The sequence below is a fragment of the Bubalus kerabau genome, chromosome 4, assembly GCF_029407905.1.
Source record: "Bubalus kerabau isolate K-KA32 ecotype Philippines breed swamp buffalo chromosome 4, PCC_UOA_SB_1v2, whole genome shotgun sequence".
Lineage (NCBI taxonomy): Eukaryota > Metazoa > Chordata > Mammalia > Artiodactyla > Bovidae > Bubalus > Bubalus kerabau.
The window spans coordinates 50,205,912-50,224,155 of NC_073627.1; the positions used below are offsets into that span (position 1 = coordinate 50,205,912).

The 18,244-nt window shown below is 40.1% G+C and overlaps 1 protein-coding gene across 4 annotated transcripts in view; it reads left to right on the forward strand.

Moving 5' to 3' along the window:
- The first annotated feature begins 1,018 nt into the window (after positions 1–1,018).
- The window catches only part of LOC129649665 (keratin-associated protein 5-1-like), a 31,933-nt gene continuing 14,707 nt past the window's right edge, over positions 1,019–18,244 (forward strand). For 3 of the 4 annotated variants that reach the window (XM_055577316.1, XM_055577317.1, XM_055577319.1), the window contains exons 1-8: positions 1,019–1,147; positions 5,616–5,717; positions 8,062–8,163; positions 9,094–9,195; positions 11,548–11,649; positions 12,556–12,657; positions 15,011–15,112; positions 16,032–16,133. In XM_055577316.1, the coding sequence (XP_055433291.1) occupies positions 1,060–1,147; positions 5,616–5,717; positions 8,062–8,163; positions 9,094–9,195; positions 11,548–11,649; positions 12,556–12,657; positions 15,011–15,112; positions 16,032–16,133 (802 nt within the window). In that variant the 5' untranslated portion in view covers positions 1,019–1,059. The remainder of the gene's footprint in view (positions 1,148–5,615; positions 5,718–8,061; positions 8,164–9,093; positions 9,196–11,547; positions 11,650–12,555; positions 12,658–15,010; positions 15,113–16,031; positions 16,134–18,244) is intronic. The other variant, XM_055577318.1, reaches the window with a different exon arrangement.

The window sequence follows — 18,244 nt, forward strand, 5'->3', positions numbered from 1 at the left end:
TTCCATCTTTCATTGTTAATTGTACAAGTAATATGTCAAGGTATCCTCCTTACCTTAGTCTAATTTCAGTTGACACTAAAGACCTCTTGAGTACCCAAATCCCCCAACTCACTCTGTTATTCCTAAGAGGAGGTGAGTGCTGGTACTACTTGAGATGTTATTGTTCCACCACATCCACATACATCTACAAGCATATAGATGCACAAATATTTAGCACCACCTTTAGGGAAGAAGGAGAAAGATGGGTCACTTAACAGTATCATATGATGCAATACAATATTTAGACCCAGGTGCTGATGCAGAGACAGAGGGTTATAGGAAAGGAGTCATGAAATATGAACCCAATAATATCTGAGTCTGAACCCCATTTAGTAGCTCTGTAACCTCAAGCAAGCTTGAGGTTTAACCTTGTGGTACCTCAGTTGTGATGCTTAAAGAGGAAAGCACCTTGCACACAGAGGTTGTTGAGTTACCTCTTCTATCTTTGAGCTTCCGTGGTGGCTCATATGCTAAAGAATCTGCCTGCAGTGCATGAGACTCTGGTTCCGTCCCTGCATTGGGAAGATCTCTTGGAGGAGAAAATGGCTACCCACCACAGTATTCTCGCCTGGAGAATCCCATGGACAGAGGAGCCTGGTGGGCTACAGTCCATGGGGCAGCAAAGAGTCAGACACAACTGCAGCCACTTGGCATGGCGTGGCTTCTATATATCTGTCTATCTCTCTATCTATATTCATCTATCTTTTATCACTGTCTTCTTCACCCGCCCTTACTTCTCTTGCTTTCTCATCTGATAGATTTTTTTTTTTTTTAATTACACTAAGAACCATGTCTCAAAGAACTTGCTTGGAAAACAAACATTGCCCAACACCACACAGAGTTTGTGAGGGTTTTTTTTTTTTTTTTTTTTGGTTCTTTTTTCCCTAGCAAAGTCAGCTGCTTGGCAGAGGTCCAAGTTTCAAGTTTCCTAAACGTTCCTTGAACGCAGGCCAGGCTCTCTGTCCAGCAGCGTATAAATCTCAGCTGCCTGGGCCTCGCACATGTGCCTCGTCTACGCGCATGATGTCCTCAACTAGCAACATGAAGTTGGGTGGTCTCTTCCTCCTGGCCAGTCTCCTCACCCTCAACACAAGACTCCAGGCAATTGGTAAGTCTCGTCCCACCTCTCAGAACAAGAGAGTCAGAAAGTGGAAAATCTAGGACTGTCCTGTGCAATCTAAAGAGGGGATGGAGCGGGGATGGATAAACATGGAGAACAGTCCACATGAGGAGACGCTGAGGCACGCTTTAATTTTCCCCACAAGTCCCCACGCCAGCATCCCTCTGTGTCTGCCGACCTCCTCTCTCCCTCTCTCCAAAGGCCAACCTCTCCATTTGCACTGCCCTCACCTCCTCCTCTGACTCTGCTCCATCAGCTTCCGGGTCTGTTCCCAGCATCTCCACCCTCTTCTCTCCATTTGCTTCTACCTAAAACAAATACATTTCTGCATTGTTGAGAAACATGCTTCTGAACCCACTTCTGTTTTCTGTCTTTCTTGACAGTTACCAACCACACCTGAGCCTTTCTAATATCACTTCAACCACCACCACCACGACAATCACCACCAACAACCCTCCTCCATCAGTTATCCCCCGACTTCACTCTCCCAAAGCATCAATATCTTCCTGGTTGACAATCTAATAATTTTCTTCAATAGTCAACCTCCTTGGTATTTCTGCAGAATCTGACATTGTTCACGATTTTTTAATCTGAAACACTCTTCCACGGCTTCTCTTTGCTCTCCCTTTTCTGTGCTTTTGGCTTTCTTTTCCTACACTTCCACAGCCAAAGGTGATTTCTCTGGCTGTCTTGCTCCCCCCATATAATCAATGACCAGACTTTGTCAAATCTTCTTTCACAGTTTCTCTTATAGCCTTTGCAATCTGATTGCCACCACCCTAGTTACATACCTGAACCCTTGCATTACTCTTGGAACTCTTTCTCCTCTAAAACACATGTTGTGTGTTGAATTCCAGCCAACTCTATGCTTGAGTGTGAAATTATTCTTCCCAAAGTGCAGCTCTAATCAGGCAATTGATTTCTTCAACATGTAAATATGTTCTGTTATGTGACAACCTCCCCAACCCCGGACTGTGGAAATCTCCTCAATCCTTGAAAGCCCCAGTATACTATTTACATCATAAACATAATGGACACAGTCAGTTCTTCTAGACTAGTGTGGTAGTTCTCAAACTTTAATATGACAGGAATTACCCAAGGATCCTGTTAAACTGCAGACTGTGATTCAGGTCTGGGATGGGGTCCAAAATTCTGCATTCTTAACAAGCTTCTAAGTGATGCTGATGACTCTGGCCTACAGACCACATTTTGGGTAGGAAGAGGCTCTGCCAATACTTTAGAATCACCCCAGAAGTGTATTAAAAAGACCAATGCCAAGACCCTCGGCTGGACCAATTAAATCAGGCTGTCTGAGGTCTCAAGCTCTGTGTTTGCTTGTGTGTGTTTACTGAGGTAAAATTTGCCATTTTAAGGTGTACCACTCAGTGGTTTTTAGTATATTCACAACATTGTTCAGCCATCACCACCATCTAATTGCAGACCATTCATCACTCCCTAAAGAAAGCCCATATCCATTGTCAAACTCCCTGTTCTTTCCTCCCTACCCCCCACCCCCTTCTAATCCACTTTCCATTTTTGAAGCATTTTTCTATTCTAGATATTTCATATCTAGAAATATGATATGATATAATCTAGAAATATTATATGATATTTCATATCATATAATTTCTAAAAGAAATTATATAACAATGTGGGCTTTTGTGTCTGGCTTCTTCAACATTTTCAAAGTTTATCTAAATTGTGGCATCTACCAGTACTCCATTCCTTTTTATGGCTGGATCGTACAGCTCTGCCAGGTATGATTTATACATTCATCAGTTGATGGACATTTGTGTTATTTCTACTTTGTGGCTAGTAAGCAAGTTATGCTGCTATGAGCATTTGTGTATAAATTTTTGTGTGAACATGCTTTCAGTTCCCTCGGGTGGATTTGCAAGGAGTAGAATTGCTGAGTCATGTGGCAAGTCTGTGATTAATTTCTTGAGGAACTGCCAAACTCTGCTTTCCACAGAGCCTGCACCAGTGTACCCAACATCAATCTGTGAGAGTTCTCATCCCTCCCACATCCTTTCCAACACTTGTTGACACCTGACTGTTAATTATAGCCATCATAGTGATTGTGGGATATCTTACCGTGATACCTCACTGTGGTTTCAATTTGCATTTCGAAATGGCAACCCACTCCAGTGTTCTTGCCTGGAGAATCCCAGGGACAGGGGAGCCTGGTGGGCTGCCATCTATGGGGTCGCACAGAGTCAGATATGACTGAAGCCACTTAGCAGCAGCAGCAGCAGCAGCAGTGATTAATGATATTGGGTGCTTTTTCATATGCTTAATGTTCATTTGTATGTAATCTGTTCAAGAAATGTCTATTCAAGCCCTCCCTTTGCAAGATGGGAGGGTTTGTCCTTTTCTTGCTGAGTTGTAGGAATTCATTATATATTCTGGATTGCTGTCATTGTTTAGTTGCTAAGATGTGTCCGACCCTTTTGCAACCGCATGGACTATAGCCCACCAGGCTCCACTGTTCATGGGATTTCCCAGGCAAGAGTACTAGGGTGGATTTCCATTTCCGTCTCCAGGGGATCTTCCTAACCCAGGGAACCAACCCATGTCTCCTACACTGTAGTCAGACTGTTCACCACTGAGACACCTCAGAAGCATGTTTTAGATATTTGACCCTTATCAGACATATGATTTGCAAATATTTTCTCCCACTCTATGGATTTTCTTTCCGTTTTCTTGACAATGTTCTTTAATGCACAAGAGATTTTAATTTTTTGAGGGCCAACTTATATGCCTCTTTTTTTGCTTTTGTTTTGGTTGTCGTATTTAAGAAACCATTGGCCAATCCAAGATCACAAAGATTTATACCTATGTTTCCTCCTACGAGCTTTATAGTTTTAACTCCTACATTTAGGTCTTTGATCCATTTTGAGTGAATTTGTGTATAGGTGTGTGTATATTGTATGGGTGTGTGTTACTCACTCAGTTGTGTCTGACTCTTTGTGACCCCATGGACTATAGTCCAACAGGCTCCTCTGTCCATGGAATTCTCCATGCAAGAATACTGGAATGGGTAGCCACTCCCTTCTCCAGGGGATCTTCCTGACCCAGGGATTGAGTCCAGGTCTCTCAAATTGCAGGTAGATTCTTTACTGTCTGAGACACCAGGGAAGCCCATACTATAGGTATGTATGTATACATATGATTTGAGGCAGTAATCCCAATTTATTCTTTTGCGTGTGGATGTCCATCTTCTCAGCACCATTTATTGAAAAGACCATTCTTTCCCCATTGGATGGTCTTTGTCAATGTGTGTGATTATATTTGTGAGTTCAAATCCCAGCTAATTCTCTAGCACAGTAATCACTAAACCACTCCTATCTAGTCTTTGCAGTCCCTTTCTCATGTCACTTACTATTAAACTTGCATAGTTTAACATGCATAGCTGTGAACTGTTGTTATTCAGAGCAAACTTGATTTCCCATCCTAGTTTTAATCTGCCTTCCTGAAACATCTAGTCCTGTTCCTTACACAGAGTTGACATTTTTCTTAGAATAAGCTAATGAATTAGAAACAAGGGAAATGAATGAATGAGTAAATGAACCATGAGCAAATGAATGAGTGGTTGGATATTGACAAAGAGTTGCGGTCCCCAACCTTCCTCCACAAATTGGCAAAAGCTGATGAAATCCTAAAATTTCAGACATACTAGCTCTGGAAGAATCTCTAGTCCATCTCAGCATCAGCGTCAGCTGGAGCCCTCATTAAAATATATGTGTATAGGCTCAACCCTGGAGAAGCTGAGTAATTAGGCCTGAAGAGGTCCTACTATCTGTAGTTCATTGTAAAGATGATTGTTATCATCAGCCACATTTGGGAGTCACTCATCTAGTCTAGCCTCTCTTCACTTGCTCAAACCACAACACCAGACAACCTCCATTTACAGAGTATAAAAGTGAGATTGGAAGAGATTCATAATGTGGATGGCAGAGGCAGGTCATCCTGTGGCAGGAACCACAGTAAGAATTCTCTCGGTGGTGGTGATGTGATTCGTGGTGGAGTCTTTATTCTTTTGCTGAAGTCTTTGATCAGCCTCCAGGGCTGCCTCCGTCTTTAAACTCTGTCTCTAGGAGTATCAAAGAGCCACACTGAGACTTTTTCAGGGATCTGAATCCAATAAATTCTCATCTGAAATAATTTCTTGACCTTTAGGAGCTTTACTCTGTATTCAAGGTTAATTTCACTGACTTGTATAGCAAAAGGGACATGTGCTTTAAAAGGAAATGTCCCTGAATTTAAATCCAAATATTCCTGCAAATTCTTCAGATATTATTTGATGAAAGGGTCAGATGAGGTTCTCTGTGGGTTCATGTTAAAACAATGAAGACCTAGATCAAAGTGTATCCTGATGTTATTAGGTCATGGTCATTTACAACATAAATAATCATGGTATTTAAGTGTCTCAACCCAGTTTTTTCTGATCGTGAAGGGGTCTGTGTGGAGCAGTGTCAAGACGACCAGGACTGCGCAGCAGGAGAGAAGTGCGTCAGCAATGGGTGTGGCCACGTGTGCTCACCAGCCCCGGAAGCAAGTAAGGCTGAGTGCTCCTCCCAATTCCTGGGCTACTATGCACTTGGTCCTTCCCAATCTTTCACCAAATGTTCAATAGTAATTTATCTTGAGCATGGTTTTGAATGTTTTCAACATAAAACATTCAAAGGATGGGGTGTTCTTTGAACTCCTTCATCACGGTACCGTGCATTTAGTCCTTCTCAGTTTTTTCCAGCACAGTCACTTTACCACTCCCCAAATATATATCTATGGTTGGAAAGTAAGACTCTACAACCAAAGCTATAGAAACAAAAAATGGTACCCACACTCCCTGTGCCCAGAAAAACATCACTGTTGGTCATTCCACACTTACTCTGTCCATGTGTATGGACATGTTGGTGATTGCACATTTTTAACTCATTAAGATATTTAGCATTCCCTCAGCGTATTTCAGTTTCAACTTTTTATTATGGGTAATCTATGTACAAAGCAGACAGATTGGAATAATGATAGACCATGTACCTGTCACCCAACCGTTATCAACCTGTGGTCATTCTTCCTCCATGTCTAATCCCACCCACTTCCCCCATCCCTGTTATTTTCAGATTCCAGGCATTATTTTATCACATTTTACATGTATTCTACATGTAGCTCTAAAAGAGATGTATAAGGTTTATCTTACCTGTTTGGTTGTTATTTTATTTACTATTGTAGATGTATTTATTCGACACATAGTCTTTCCTTATATAACCTATTTTATTTGTGTAACCAGTCTATCCCTTTTCCTCTCTCTTATTATATGTTTTGCATTTAAAAAGCTTTCTGTTTTTTGTTCTAACAGATACCTTATATCAAGACCTTAGAGTACTACCCTTGGTCCCCACCCTTTTTTTTATTATTGCCTATAGATTTCCTACTATGAGTAATAGTCATAATAAAATTAGCTCATTTCCATCTTTCACTCCTCTCCAATTCCCTATCCCCAGAAGTTAAGTTTAAGCAATATCCTTGCATTTGCACTGGATCTTGTTAAGCTTACTCTGCTTTTCATATGTTCTTTCCTTTGTCCTTCCTGATATTTAATAGGTACATTGTCACAGCAAATAGACAGTTCGTAGACTCTCTTCATGAACATTATTGAGTCTTAATTCTTCTGTAAGTATGTATTTAATGACCTTACTAGTCCCAATTTTCATATCTCACCAGTACTTTGGTAGGCTGACAGTCAACCTCTAGTGGGTTCCTTAGGAAGCTTTCGTAGGAATGATGTCCCCAGTCTTCTCCATCAGTCACCTCATCGCTTTCCTTGGATTTCTGCACAGATGCAGACACCTCATTGGTCTGGTGGAAGATGGTGTTTTGTCTCCTTCCACCCACTCACATTTTGGAGTTTGAGGGGATATCTTGTTCTACAGATCTGTTGTCTATGTGTTTTGAATTGTGCTATTTTGATTGCTCTGTTTTTAAGGGGAGATTCTAGAAGGTCAAAAACTATGCCAATCTGCACAATTAAAACCACCTTCTCAGAATCTGACATTATTTTTGACTCACAACTTCCAAATATCTCCTTTATGAAGTGTATACTCAATCCTTTTCCCCTTTGTTCTCTTAGGATATGAATTCCTACTATTGACTTGTAAGCAATTCCAGATCCAAATTGTTTGTTGTATACGTGTATTATAAACATTTTCTCTCAATGAGGCTTGTCTTTTCTCTATCTTAATGTTGTCATTCAATGAAGAAAACTTCATAATTTAAATGAGATTCCATCTACCTACCTATTTTCATGCTCAGTAATATTTCTGTAAAATTTAAGAAATATTTGCCTATCCCAAGGTCCTGAAGCTATCTTTTATAGCATTTTCTAGAAGCTTTATTGCTTTACCTTTCCCTTAGATCTATAACTCACTTGAACAGATTTGTTGTGTGGTGTGAGGTAGGAGACAAGGTGTCTTTTTTTTCATACAGAGAGCCCAGTTCATCCAACCACATTTCAGTCCTGCAAGTTTGCTAAGCTTATCTTGATTCTTATCTTGATAATTGTTGGTTGTGGTGAACTTTCATATAAAATTTCAGAGTCAGCTTGTCTATTTTTGTGACAAATCCTTCTACAATTTTGACTGAGACTGTATTAAATTTCAATTTGGGGAAGAAATTGATATCTCTAAAACACCCTGTCTTTTCATCCAAGAACATGGCATCTCTCTGCATTTATAAGATAGTTAATTTTTTTTTCTTGTCGTATCATGTACCTTTCTGCACATAATTGGATAGATGTATTTCTAGGGAATTGATGGGTTTTGAATGATATTGTAAAGGCATTTGAAGTATTTATTTTGAGATTGTAAGAGAAGAGCTTTTAACCGCATATTTCCGCTCATCAGCCATCTGTAGCAGCGAGTGCAGAGAAGACAGGGATTGTGGGAGAGGAAAACGGTGCATCCAGGACGGCTGTCAACGAATCTGCTCCCCGCTGATGAGTGTAGGTGAGTCCTGACTTTCTGCACCCTGCTCTGTCCTGGAAGAGTTAAGTGCAGGACGCGATCTGATCTGGCACAATTGTGTGGTCATCCAGAGAAACACACTGGAATGCCTGAGGTGTTTATGATAATCACTGTGTCTGGAGTCACTTGTCTAATCCAGACTCTCTTCACTTGCCCAGGCCATACATCAGTCACCCAGGTTCAGATGATAAAAGTGAGCTGGAAAGAGATGAATCGTGAGGGGGGCAGAAGCAGGTCAACCCTGCGGCAGGACCCACAGTGAGAATTCTTTTGGTGGTGGTGATGTGATTGTTGGTTGAGACATTGTTCTTTTGCCAAAGGTTTTGATGCAGCTTCCAGGGCTGCCTCCATCTTTAAATTCTGTCTCTATGAGTATCAAAAAGTCACATTGAGACCTTTTTTAGGGATTAGAATCCAGTAAATCTTCTACTTGCATCAGAAATAATTTCTGGACCTTTAGGGGCTCAATTCTATATTCAAGGTTAATTTCAATGAATTGTATAGAAAAAGGCACATGTGCTTTAAAGGCAAAGAACCAGAATTGAAGTCCGATTGAACTTCAACTGGACTTCAAGTCCCAACTCTGCCATGGACCAGACAATTTCTCAATGGCCTCCTCTATAAGATACCAAAAATAAAACCTACTGGTTAAAGATCATTGGGGTTGCCATTAACCTGCTTTCCTTGCATCTTTCTTTCCTACAAAGACTTCAGTCCTAAGGCATTTCTCCAAATACCCCTGCAAATACCTCAGCTATTATTTGCTGGAAGGGTCAGATGAGGTTCTATGTTATATCATATTTAAGCAGCGAAGTCCTAGATCAAAGTATACACAGCTATTGTTATGTCATGGTCATTTATAAGCATTTCTTTAGTTTAAGTGTCTCAACCCAGTCTTTTCTGACCGTGAAGGTGTCTGTGTGGAGCAGTGCCGAGAAGACCGAGACTGCGCAACAGGAGAGAAGTGCGTCAGCAATGGGTGTGGCCACGTGTGCTCACCAGCCCCACAAGCAAGTAAGGCTGAGCGCCCTGCCCTAATTCCCGGGCTTAAAAGGACTATGTACTTGATGCTTCCCAACCTTTCAACAGATGTTCAACAGTAATTTATCTTGAGCATGGTTTTGAATGTTTTCAACATAAAACATTCAAAGGATGGGGTGTTCTTTGAACTCCTTCATCATGGTACCGTGCATTTAGTCCTTCTCAGTTTTTTCCAGCACAGTCACTTTACCACTCCCCAAATATATATCTATGGTTGGAAAGTTAAGACTCTACAACCAAAGCTATAGAAACAAAAAATGGTACCCACACTCCCTTTGCCCAGAGAAACATCACTGTTGGTCATTCCACACTTACTCTGTCCGTGTGTATGGCATGTTAGTGATTGCACATTTTTAACTCATTAAGATATTTAGCCTTCCCTCAGCGAATTTCAGTTTCAACTTTTTATTATGGGAAATCTATGTACAAAGCAGACAGATTGGTAGAACGATACACCATGTACCCGTCACCCAACCATTGTCAACGTGTGGTCTTTCTTCCTTCATGTCTAACCCCACCCATTCCCCCATCTCTGGTATTTTCAGATTCCAGGCATTATTTTATCACATATTAATTCTACATATAGCTCTAAAAGAGATGTATAAGGTTTATCTTATCTGTTTGGTTGTTATTTTATTTACTCTTGTAAATGTATTTATTCGACACATAGTCTTTCCTTATATAACCTATTTTATTTCTGCAACCTGTCTATCCCTTTCCCTCTCTCTTATTATATGTTCTGCATTTAGAAAGCTTTATGTTTTTGTTCTAATAGATACCTTATATCAAGACCTTAGAGCACTAACCATGGTCCCCACCCTTTATTTATTATTGCCTATAGATTTCTTACTATGAGTAATAGTCATAATAAAATTAGCTCATTTCCTTCTTTCCTTCCTCCCTACTTCCCTATCCCCAGCAGTTAAGTTTAAGCAATATCCTTGCATTTGCACTGAATCATGTTAAGGTACTTATCAAGCTTACTCTGCTTTTCATGTGTTCTTTCCTTTGTCCTTCCTGATATTTAATAAGTCTATTGTCACAGCATATAGAGGGTTCATAGAGTCTCTTCATATTATTAAGTCTTAACTCTTCTGTAAGTATGTATTTAATGACCTTACTAGTCCCAATTTTCATATCTCACCAGTACTTTGGTAGGCTGACAGTCAACCTCTAGTGGGTTCCTTAGGAAGCTCTCGCAGGAATGATGTCCCCAGTCTTCTCCACCAGTCACCTCATCGCTTTCCTTGGATTTCTGCACAGATGCAGACACCTCATTGGTCTGGTGGAGGGTGGTGTTTTGTCTCCTTCCACCCACTCACATTCTGGAGGCTGAGGGGATATCTTGTTCTACAGATCTGTTGTCTATGTGTTTTGAATTGTGCTATTTTGATTGCTCTGTTTTTAAGGGGAGATTCTAGAAGGTCAAAAACTATGCCAATCTGCACAATTAAAACCACCTTCTAAGAATCTGACATTATTTTTGACTCACAACTTCCAAATATCTCCTTTATGAAGTGTATACTCAATCCTTTTCCCCATTTTTCTCTTAGGCTATGAATTCTTACTAATGACTTGTAAGCAATTCCAGATCCAAATTGTTTGTTGTATACGTGTATTATAAACATTTTCTCTCAATCAGGCTATTCTTTTCTCTCTCTTAATGTTGTCATTCAATGAAGAAAAGTTCATAATTTAAATGAGATTCCATCTACTTACCTATTTTCATGCTCAGTAATATTTCTGTAAAATTTAAGAAATATTTGCCTATCCCAAGGTCCTGAAGCTATCTTTTATAGCATTTTCTAGAAGCTTTATTGCTTTACCTTTCCCTTAGATCTATAACTCACTTGAACAGATTTGTTGTGTGGTGTGAGGTAGGAGACAAGGTATCTTTTTTTTCATACAGAGAGCCCAGTTCATCCAACCACATTTCAGTCCTGCAAGTTTGCTAAGCTTATCTTGATTCTTATCTTGATAATTGTTGGTTGTGGTGAACTTTCATATAAAATTTCAGAGTCAGCTTGTCTATTTTTGTGACAAATCCTTCTACAATTTTGACTGAGACTGTATTAAATTTCAATTTGGGGAAGAAATTGATATCTCTAAAACACCCTGTCTTTTCATCCAAGAACATGGCATCTCTCTGCATTTATAAGATAGTTAATTTTTTTTTCTTGTCGTATCATGTACCTTTCTGCACATAATTGGATAGATGTATTTCTAGGGAATTGATGGGTTTTGAATGATATTGTAAAGGCATTTGAAGTATTTATTTTGAGATTGTAAGAGAAGAGCTTTTAACCGCATATTTCCGCTCATCAGCCATCTGTAGCAGCGAGTGCAGAGAAGACAGGGATTGTGGGAGAGGAAAACAGTGCATCCAGGACGGCTGTCAACGAATCTGCTCCCCGCTGATGAGTGTAGGTGAGTCCTGACTTTCTGCACCCTGCTCTGTCCTGGAAGAGTTAAGTGCAGGACGCGATCTGATCTGGCACAATTGTGTGGTCATCCAGAGAAACACACTGGAATGCCTGAGGTGTTTATGATAATCACTGTGTCTGGAGTCACTTGCCTAGTCCAGACTGTCTTCACTTGCCCAGGCCATACATCAGTCACCCAGGTTCAGATGATAAAAGTGAGCTGGAAAGAGATGAATCGTGAGGGGGGCAGAAGCAGGTCAACCCTGTGGCAGGACCCACAGTGAGAATTCTCTTGGTGGTGGTGATGTGATTGTTGGTTGAGACATTGTTCTTTTGCCAAAGGTTTTGATGCAGCTTCCAGGGCTGCCTCCATCTTTAAATTCTGTCTCTATGAGTATCAAAAAGTCACATTGAGACCTTTTTTAGGGATTAGAATCCAGTAAATCTTCTACTTGCATCAGAAATAATTTCTGGACCTTTAGGGGCTCAATTCTATATTCAAGGTTAATTTCAATGAATTGTATAGAAAAAGGCACATGTGCTTTAAAGGCAAAGAACCGGACTTGAAGTCCAGTTGAAGTTTGCCATGGACCAGACAATTTCTCAATGGCCTCCTCTATAAGATACCAAAAATAAAACCTACTGGTTAAAGATCATTGGGGTTGCCATTAACCTGCTTTCCTTGCATCTTTCTTTCCTACAAAGACTTCAGTCCTAAGGCATTTCTCCAAATACCCCTGCAAATACCTCAGCTATTATTTGCTGGAAGGGTCAGATGAGGTTCTATGTTATATCACATTTAAGCAGCGAAGTCCTACATCAAAGTATATGCAGCTATTGTTATGTTATGGTCATTTATAAGCATTTCTTTAGTTTAAGTGTCTCAACCCAGTCTTTTCTGACCGTGAAGGTGTCTGTGTGGAGCAGTGCCGAGAAGACCGGGACTGCGCAACAGGAGAGAAGTGCGTCAGCAATGGGTGTGGCCACGTGTGCTCACCAGCCCCACAAGCAAGTAAGGCTGAGCGCCCTGCCCTAATTCCCGGGCTTAAAAGGACTATGTACTTGATGCTTCCCAACCTTTCAACAGATGTTCAACAGTAATTTATCTTGAGCATGGTTTTGAATGTTTTCAACATAAAACATTCAAAGGATGGGGTGTTCTTTGAACTCCTTCATCATGGTACCGTGCATTTAGTCCTTCTCAGTTTTTTCCAGCACAGTCACTTTACCACTCCCCAAATATATATCTATGGTTGGAAAGTAAGACTCTACAACCAAAGCTATAGAAACAAAAAATGGTACCCACACTCCCTTTGCCCAGAGAAACATCACTGTTGGTCATTCCACACTTACTCTGTCCATGTGTATGGCATGTTAGTGATTGCACATTTTTAACTCATTAAGATATTTAGCCTTCCCTCAGCGAATTTCAGTTTCAACTTTTTATTATGGGAAATCTATGTACAAAGCAGACAGATTGGTAGAACGATACACCAAGTACCCGTCACCCAACCATTGTCAACGTGTGGTCTTTCTTCCTTCATGTCTAACCCCACCCATTCCCCCATCTCTGGTATTTTCAGATTCCAGGCATTATTTTATCACATATTAATTCTACATATAGCTCTAAAAGAGATGTATAAGGTTTATCTTATCTGTTTGGTTGTTATTTTATTTACTCTTGTAAATGTATTTATTCGACACATAGTCTTTCCTTATATAACCTATTTTATTTCTGCAACCTGTCTATCCCTTTCCCTCTCTCTTATTATATGTTCTGCATTTAGAAAGCTTTATGTTTTTGTTCTAATAGATACCTTATATCAAGACCTTAGAGCACTAACCATGGTCCCCACCCTTTATTTATTATTGCCTATAGATTTCTTACTATGAGTAATAGTCATAATAAAATTAGCTCATTTCCTTCTTTCCTTCCTCCCTACTTCCCTATCCCCAGCAGTTAAGTTTAAGCAATATCCTTGCATTTGCACTGAATCATGTTAAGGTACTTATCAAGCTTACTCTGCTTTTCATGTGTTCTTTCCTTTGTCCTTCCTGATATTTAATAAGTCTATTGTCACAGCATATAGAGGGTTCATAGAGTCTCTTCATATTATTAAGTCTTAACTCTTCTGTAAGTATGTATTTAATGACCTTACTAGTCCCAATTTTCATATCTCACCAGTACTTTGGTAGGCTGACAGTCAACCTCTAGTGGGTTCCTTAGGAAGCTCTCGCAGGAATGATGTCCCCAGTCTTCTCCACCAGTCACCTCATCGCTTTCCTTGGATTTCTGCACAGATGCAGACACCTCATTGGTCTGGTGGAGGGTGGTGTTTTGTCTCCTTCCACCCACTCACATTCTGGAGGCTGAGGGGATATCTTGTTCTACAGATCTGTTGTCCATGTGTTTTGATTTGTGCTATTTTGATTGCTCTGTTTTTAAGGGGAGATTCTAGAAGGTTCAAAAACTATGCTCATCTGCACAATTAAAACCACCTTCTCAGAATCTGACATTATTTTCATCTCACAACTTCTAATTATCTCCTTTATGAAGTGTCTGCTGAATCCTTTTCCCCATTTTTCTCTTAGTTTATAAATTGTTACTATTGACTTGTAAGGAACTCCGGATCCAAATTGTTTGTTGTATATGTGTATTATAAACATTTTCTCTCAATGAGGCTTGTCTTTTCTCTGTCTTAATGTTGTCATTCAATGAAGATTGAATGAGATTTAATTTAAATGAGATTCCATCTACCTATCTGTTTTCATGCTCAGTAATATTTCTGTAAAATTTAAGAAATATTTGCCTATCCCAAGGTCCTGAAGCTATCTTTTATAGCATTTTCTAGAAGCTTTATTGCTTTACCTTTCCCTTAGATCTATAACTCACTTGAACAGATTTGTTGTGTGGTGTGAGGTAGGAGACAAGATGTCTTTTTTTTCATACAGAGAGCCCAGTTCATCCAACCACATTTCAGTCCTGCAAGTTTGCTAAACTTATCTCGATTCCTATCTGGATAATTGTTGATTTTGATGAACTTTAGTATAAAATTTCAGAGTCAGCTTGTCTATTTTTGTGACAAATCCTTTTACAATTTTGACTGGGACCGTATTAAATTTCAATTTGGTAAGAAACTGATGTCTTTAAAACACTGTATCTTTTTATCCATGAACATGACATCTGTCTGCATTTATGATAGTTAATTTTTTTTTCTTTGTCATATCGTGTAGTTTTCTGCACATAATTGGATAGATGTATTTCTAGGGAATTGATGGTTTTTGAATGATATGTAAAGGCATTTGAAGTATTTATTCTGAGATTGTAAGAGAAGAGCTTTTAACCACGTATTTCCGCTCATCAGCCATCTGTAGCAGCGAGTGCAGAGAAGACAGGGATTGTGGGAGAGGAAAACAGTGCATCCAGGACGGCTGTCGGCGAATCTGCTCCCCGCTGATGAGTGTAGGTGAGTCCTGACTCTCTGCACCCTGCTCTGTCCTGGAAGAGTTAAGTGCAGGACGCGATCTGATCTGGCACAATTGTGTGGTCATCCAGAGAAACACACTGGAATGCCTGAGGTGTTTATGATAATCACTGTGTCTGGAGTCACTTGTCTAGTCCAGACTCTCTTCACTTGCCCAGGCCATACATCAGTCACCCAGTTACAGGTGATAAAAGTGAGGAGATGAATCGTGAGGGGGGCAGAAGCAGGTCAACCCTGAGGCAGGACCCACAGTGAGAATTCTCTTGGTGGTGGTGATGTGATTGTTGGTTGAGACATTGTTCTTTTGCCAAAGGTTTTGATGCAGCTTCCAGGGCTGCCTCCATCTTTAAATTCTGTCTCTATGAGTTTCAAAAGTCACATTGAGACCTTTTTTAGGGATTAGAATCCAGTAAATCCTCTACTTGCATCAGAAATAATTTCTGGACCTTTAGGGGCTCAACTCTATATTCAAGGTTAATTTCACTGAATTGTATAGGAAAAGGCACATGTGCTTTAAAGGCAAAGAACCGAACTTGTAGTCCGGTTGAACTTCAACCGAACTTCAAGTCCCAACTCTGCCATGGACCAGCCAATCTCTCAACAGCCTCATCTATAAAACACCAAAAATAAAACCTACTGGTTAAAGATCATTGGGGTTACCATTAACCTACTTTCTTTGTGTCTTTCTTTCCTAAGACTTCAGTCCTAAGGCATTTCTCCAAATATCCCTGCAAATACCTCAGCTATTATTTGCTGTTAGGGTCAGATGAGGTTCTATGTGAGATCATATCTAAACAGCAAAGTCCTAGATCTAAGTATACGCAGCTGTTTTTATGTTATGGTCATTTATAAGAATTTATTTAGCTTAAGAGTCTCAACCCAGTCTTTTCTGACCGTGAAGGTGTCTGTGTGGAGCAGTGCCAAGGAGACCGGGACTGCGCGGCAGGAGAGAAGTGCGTCAGCAATGGGTGTGGCCACGTGTGCTCACCAGCCCCACAAGCAAGTAAGGCTGAGCGCCCTGCCCGATGTCCTGGTCTCAGCAGGAATATATGCTTTGTTCTGCCCAACCTTTCAACAGTTGTTCAATAGCAATTAACTCTTGAGTATGGTTTTGAAAGCTTTCATCATAAAATATTTTTAAAAAGGAGATTTTTGGGAGTCTTCAATCACGATCTCATTGCATTCCATAATTCTCAACTTTTTTCAGCCTGGGCACTTCTTTTTAGGAACAACTCTTCTTTTTATCCCCTCCCCCCCAAATATATATTTATGGGTGCAAAACAAGACTCTACATCTAAAACTATGTAACCATATAAATGACACCCACAGTATCATCACCCAGAGAAACATCATTGTTAATCTTTCCACACTTACTCTCTCTATGGATGTGTTAGTGATTGCACATTTTTTTACTCATTAAGGTGTTTTGAATGTTCCTAAGCAGATTTCAGTGTCAGTTTGTATTTTGGGAAATTCTTCACACAAAGCAGACACATTGTGGAATGATAGACCGTGTACCCATCACCCAGCTTCAACCATTATCAACATGTGGTCATCCTTCTTTCAAATCTAATCCCACCCGCCTCCCCTCATCCCCTGATATTTTCAAGGAAATTCCAGATATCATTTTATTACATATTATTTCTATGTACATCTCTGAAAGAGATACATGAGGTTTATCTTACCTTTTTTGGTTGGTATTTTATTCACTGTTGTGAATGTATTTATCAGGTATATAGTCATTGATTATATAGCCTTTTTTATTTGTGTCATCTGTCTCTCCTTTTCCCTGTCTGTTACTGCATGCTTTGCATTTAGAAAGCTTTATGGGTTTTGTTCTGATAGTTACCTTATACCAAGACCGTAGAGTACTACCTTTGCTATTGTTCAGTTGCTGAGTTGTGTCCAACTCTTTGCAACCCCATGGACTGCAGCACGCCAGGCTTCCCTGTTCTTCACTATCTCCCAGAGTTTACTCAAACTCACATCCATTGAGTCAGTGATGCCATCCAACCATCTCATCCTCTGTCACCCCCTTCTCCTCTTGCCCTCAATCTTTCCCAGACTCAGGGTCTTTTCTAATGAGTTGACTGTTCACACCGGGTACCCCAAGTGTTGGAACTTCAGCTTCAGCATCAGTCCTTCCAAAGAATATTCAGGGTTGATTTCCTTTAGTATTGACTGGTTTGATCTCCTTGCAGTCCAAGGGACTCTCAAGAGTCTTCTCTTTGGTCCCCCTCTTTTTTTAATTATCATCTATAGGTTTCTTAGTATGAGTTACAGACATATAATAAAATTAGCTAATTTCCTCCTTTCCTTCCTCTCCACTCTTCTGCCCCCAGCAGCTGATTTTAAGCAACATCCTTTCATTTCCCCTGAATCAAGTTAAGTTACTTACCAAGCTTACTCTGCTTTTTGTATGTTCTTTCCTCCCTGATTTTTAATAGGTGGATTGTCAAAGCATATAGCAATTTCATAGACTCTCTCCATAGACCACTACTGAATCTTAATTTTTCACGTGAAATACATACTTACTGCAGAAAAGGCAGGAACTACAGAACAAATTGTGCTTCCCAGGTGGTGCTAGTAGTAAAGAACCGCCCCCCATTCCCCTGGCCGCCAGTGCAGGAGACATGAGAGACATAGGTTCAGTCCCTGGATTGGGAAGATACCCTGGAGGTGGTATTCTTGCCTGGAGAATCCCACAGACAGAGGAGTCAGGCAGGCTACAGTCCGTAGGGTCGCAAAGAGCAGGACAGGACTGAAGCAATTTAGCATGCCTGCACAAAACAAACTGGTGAAAGATGTGCCTATACTCTTATTACCTGGAGATAAACAGAGTTACATGTACATTCATATTCTTCCACATATATATTCAGGAGGTATGGTGCCAAATAATCATGGCATCACCCTCCACAAATATATTTTTTTAATTTCCTTTATCTGTTAACACTCAATAATATGTAGTGAATAGTTTGCCACAAGTGTGGACATGTGTTATACAACTTTATTTTTTTTAAAGACTTCAAAGTATTTTTATTGTACATATACCACATTTTGTTTACTAATCCTTAATCAATGGGCTTTTCAACTTCTCTAATACTTTTTTATCAA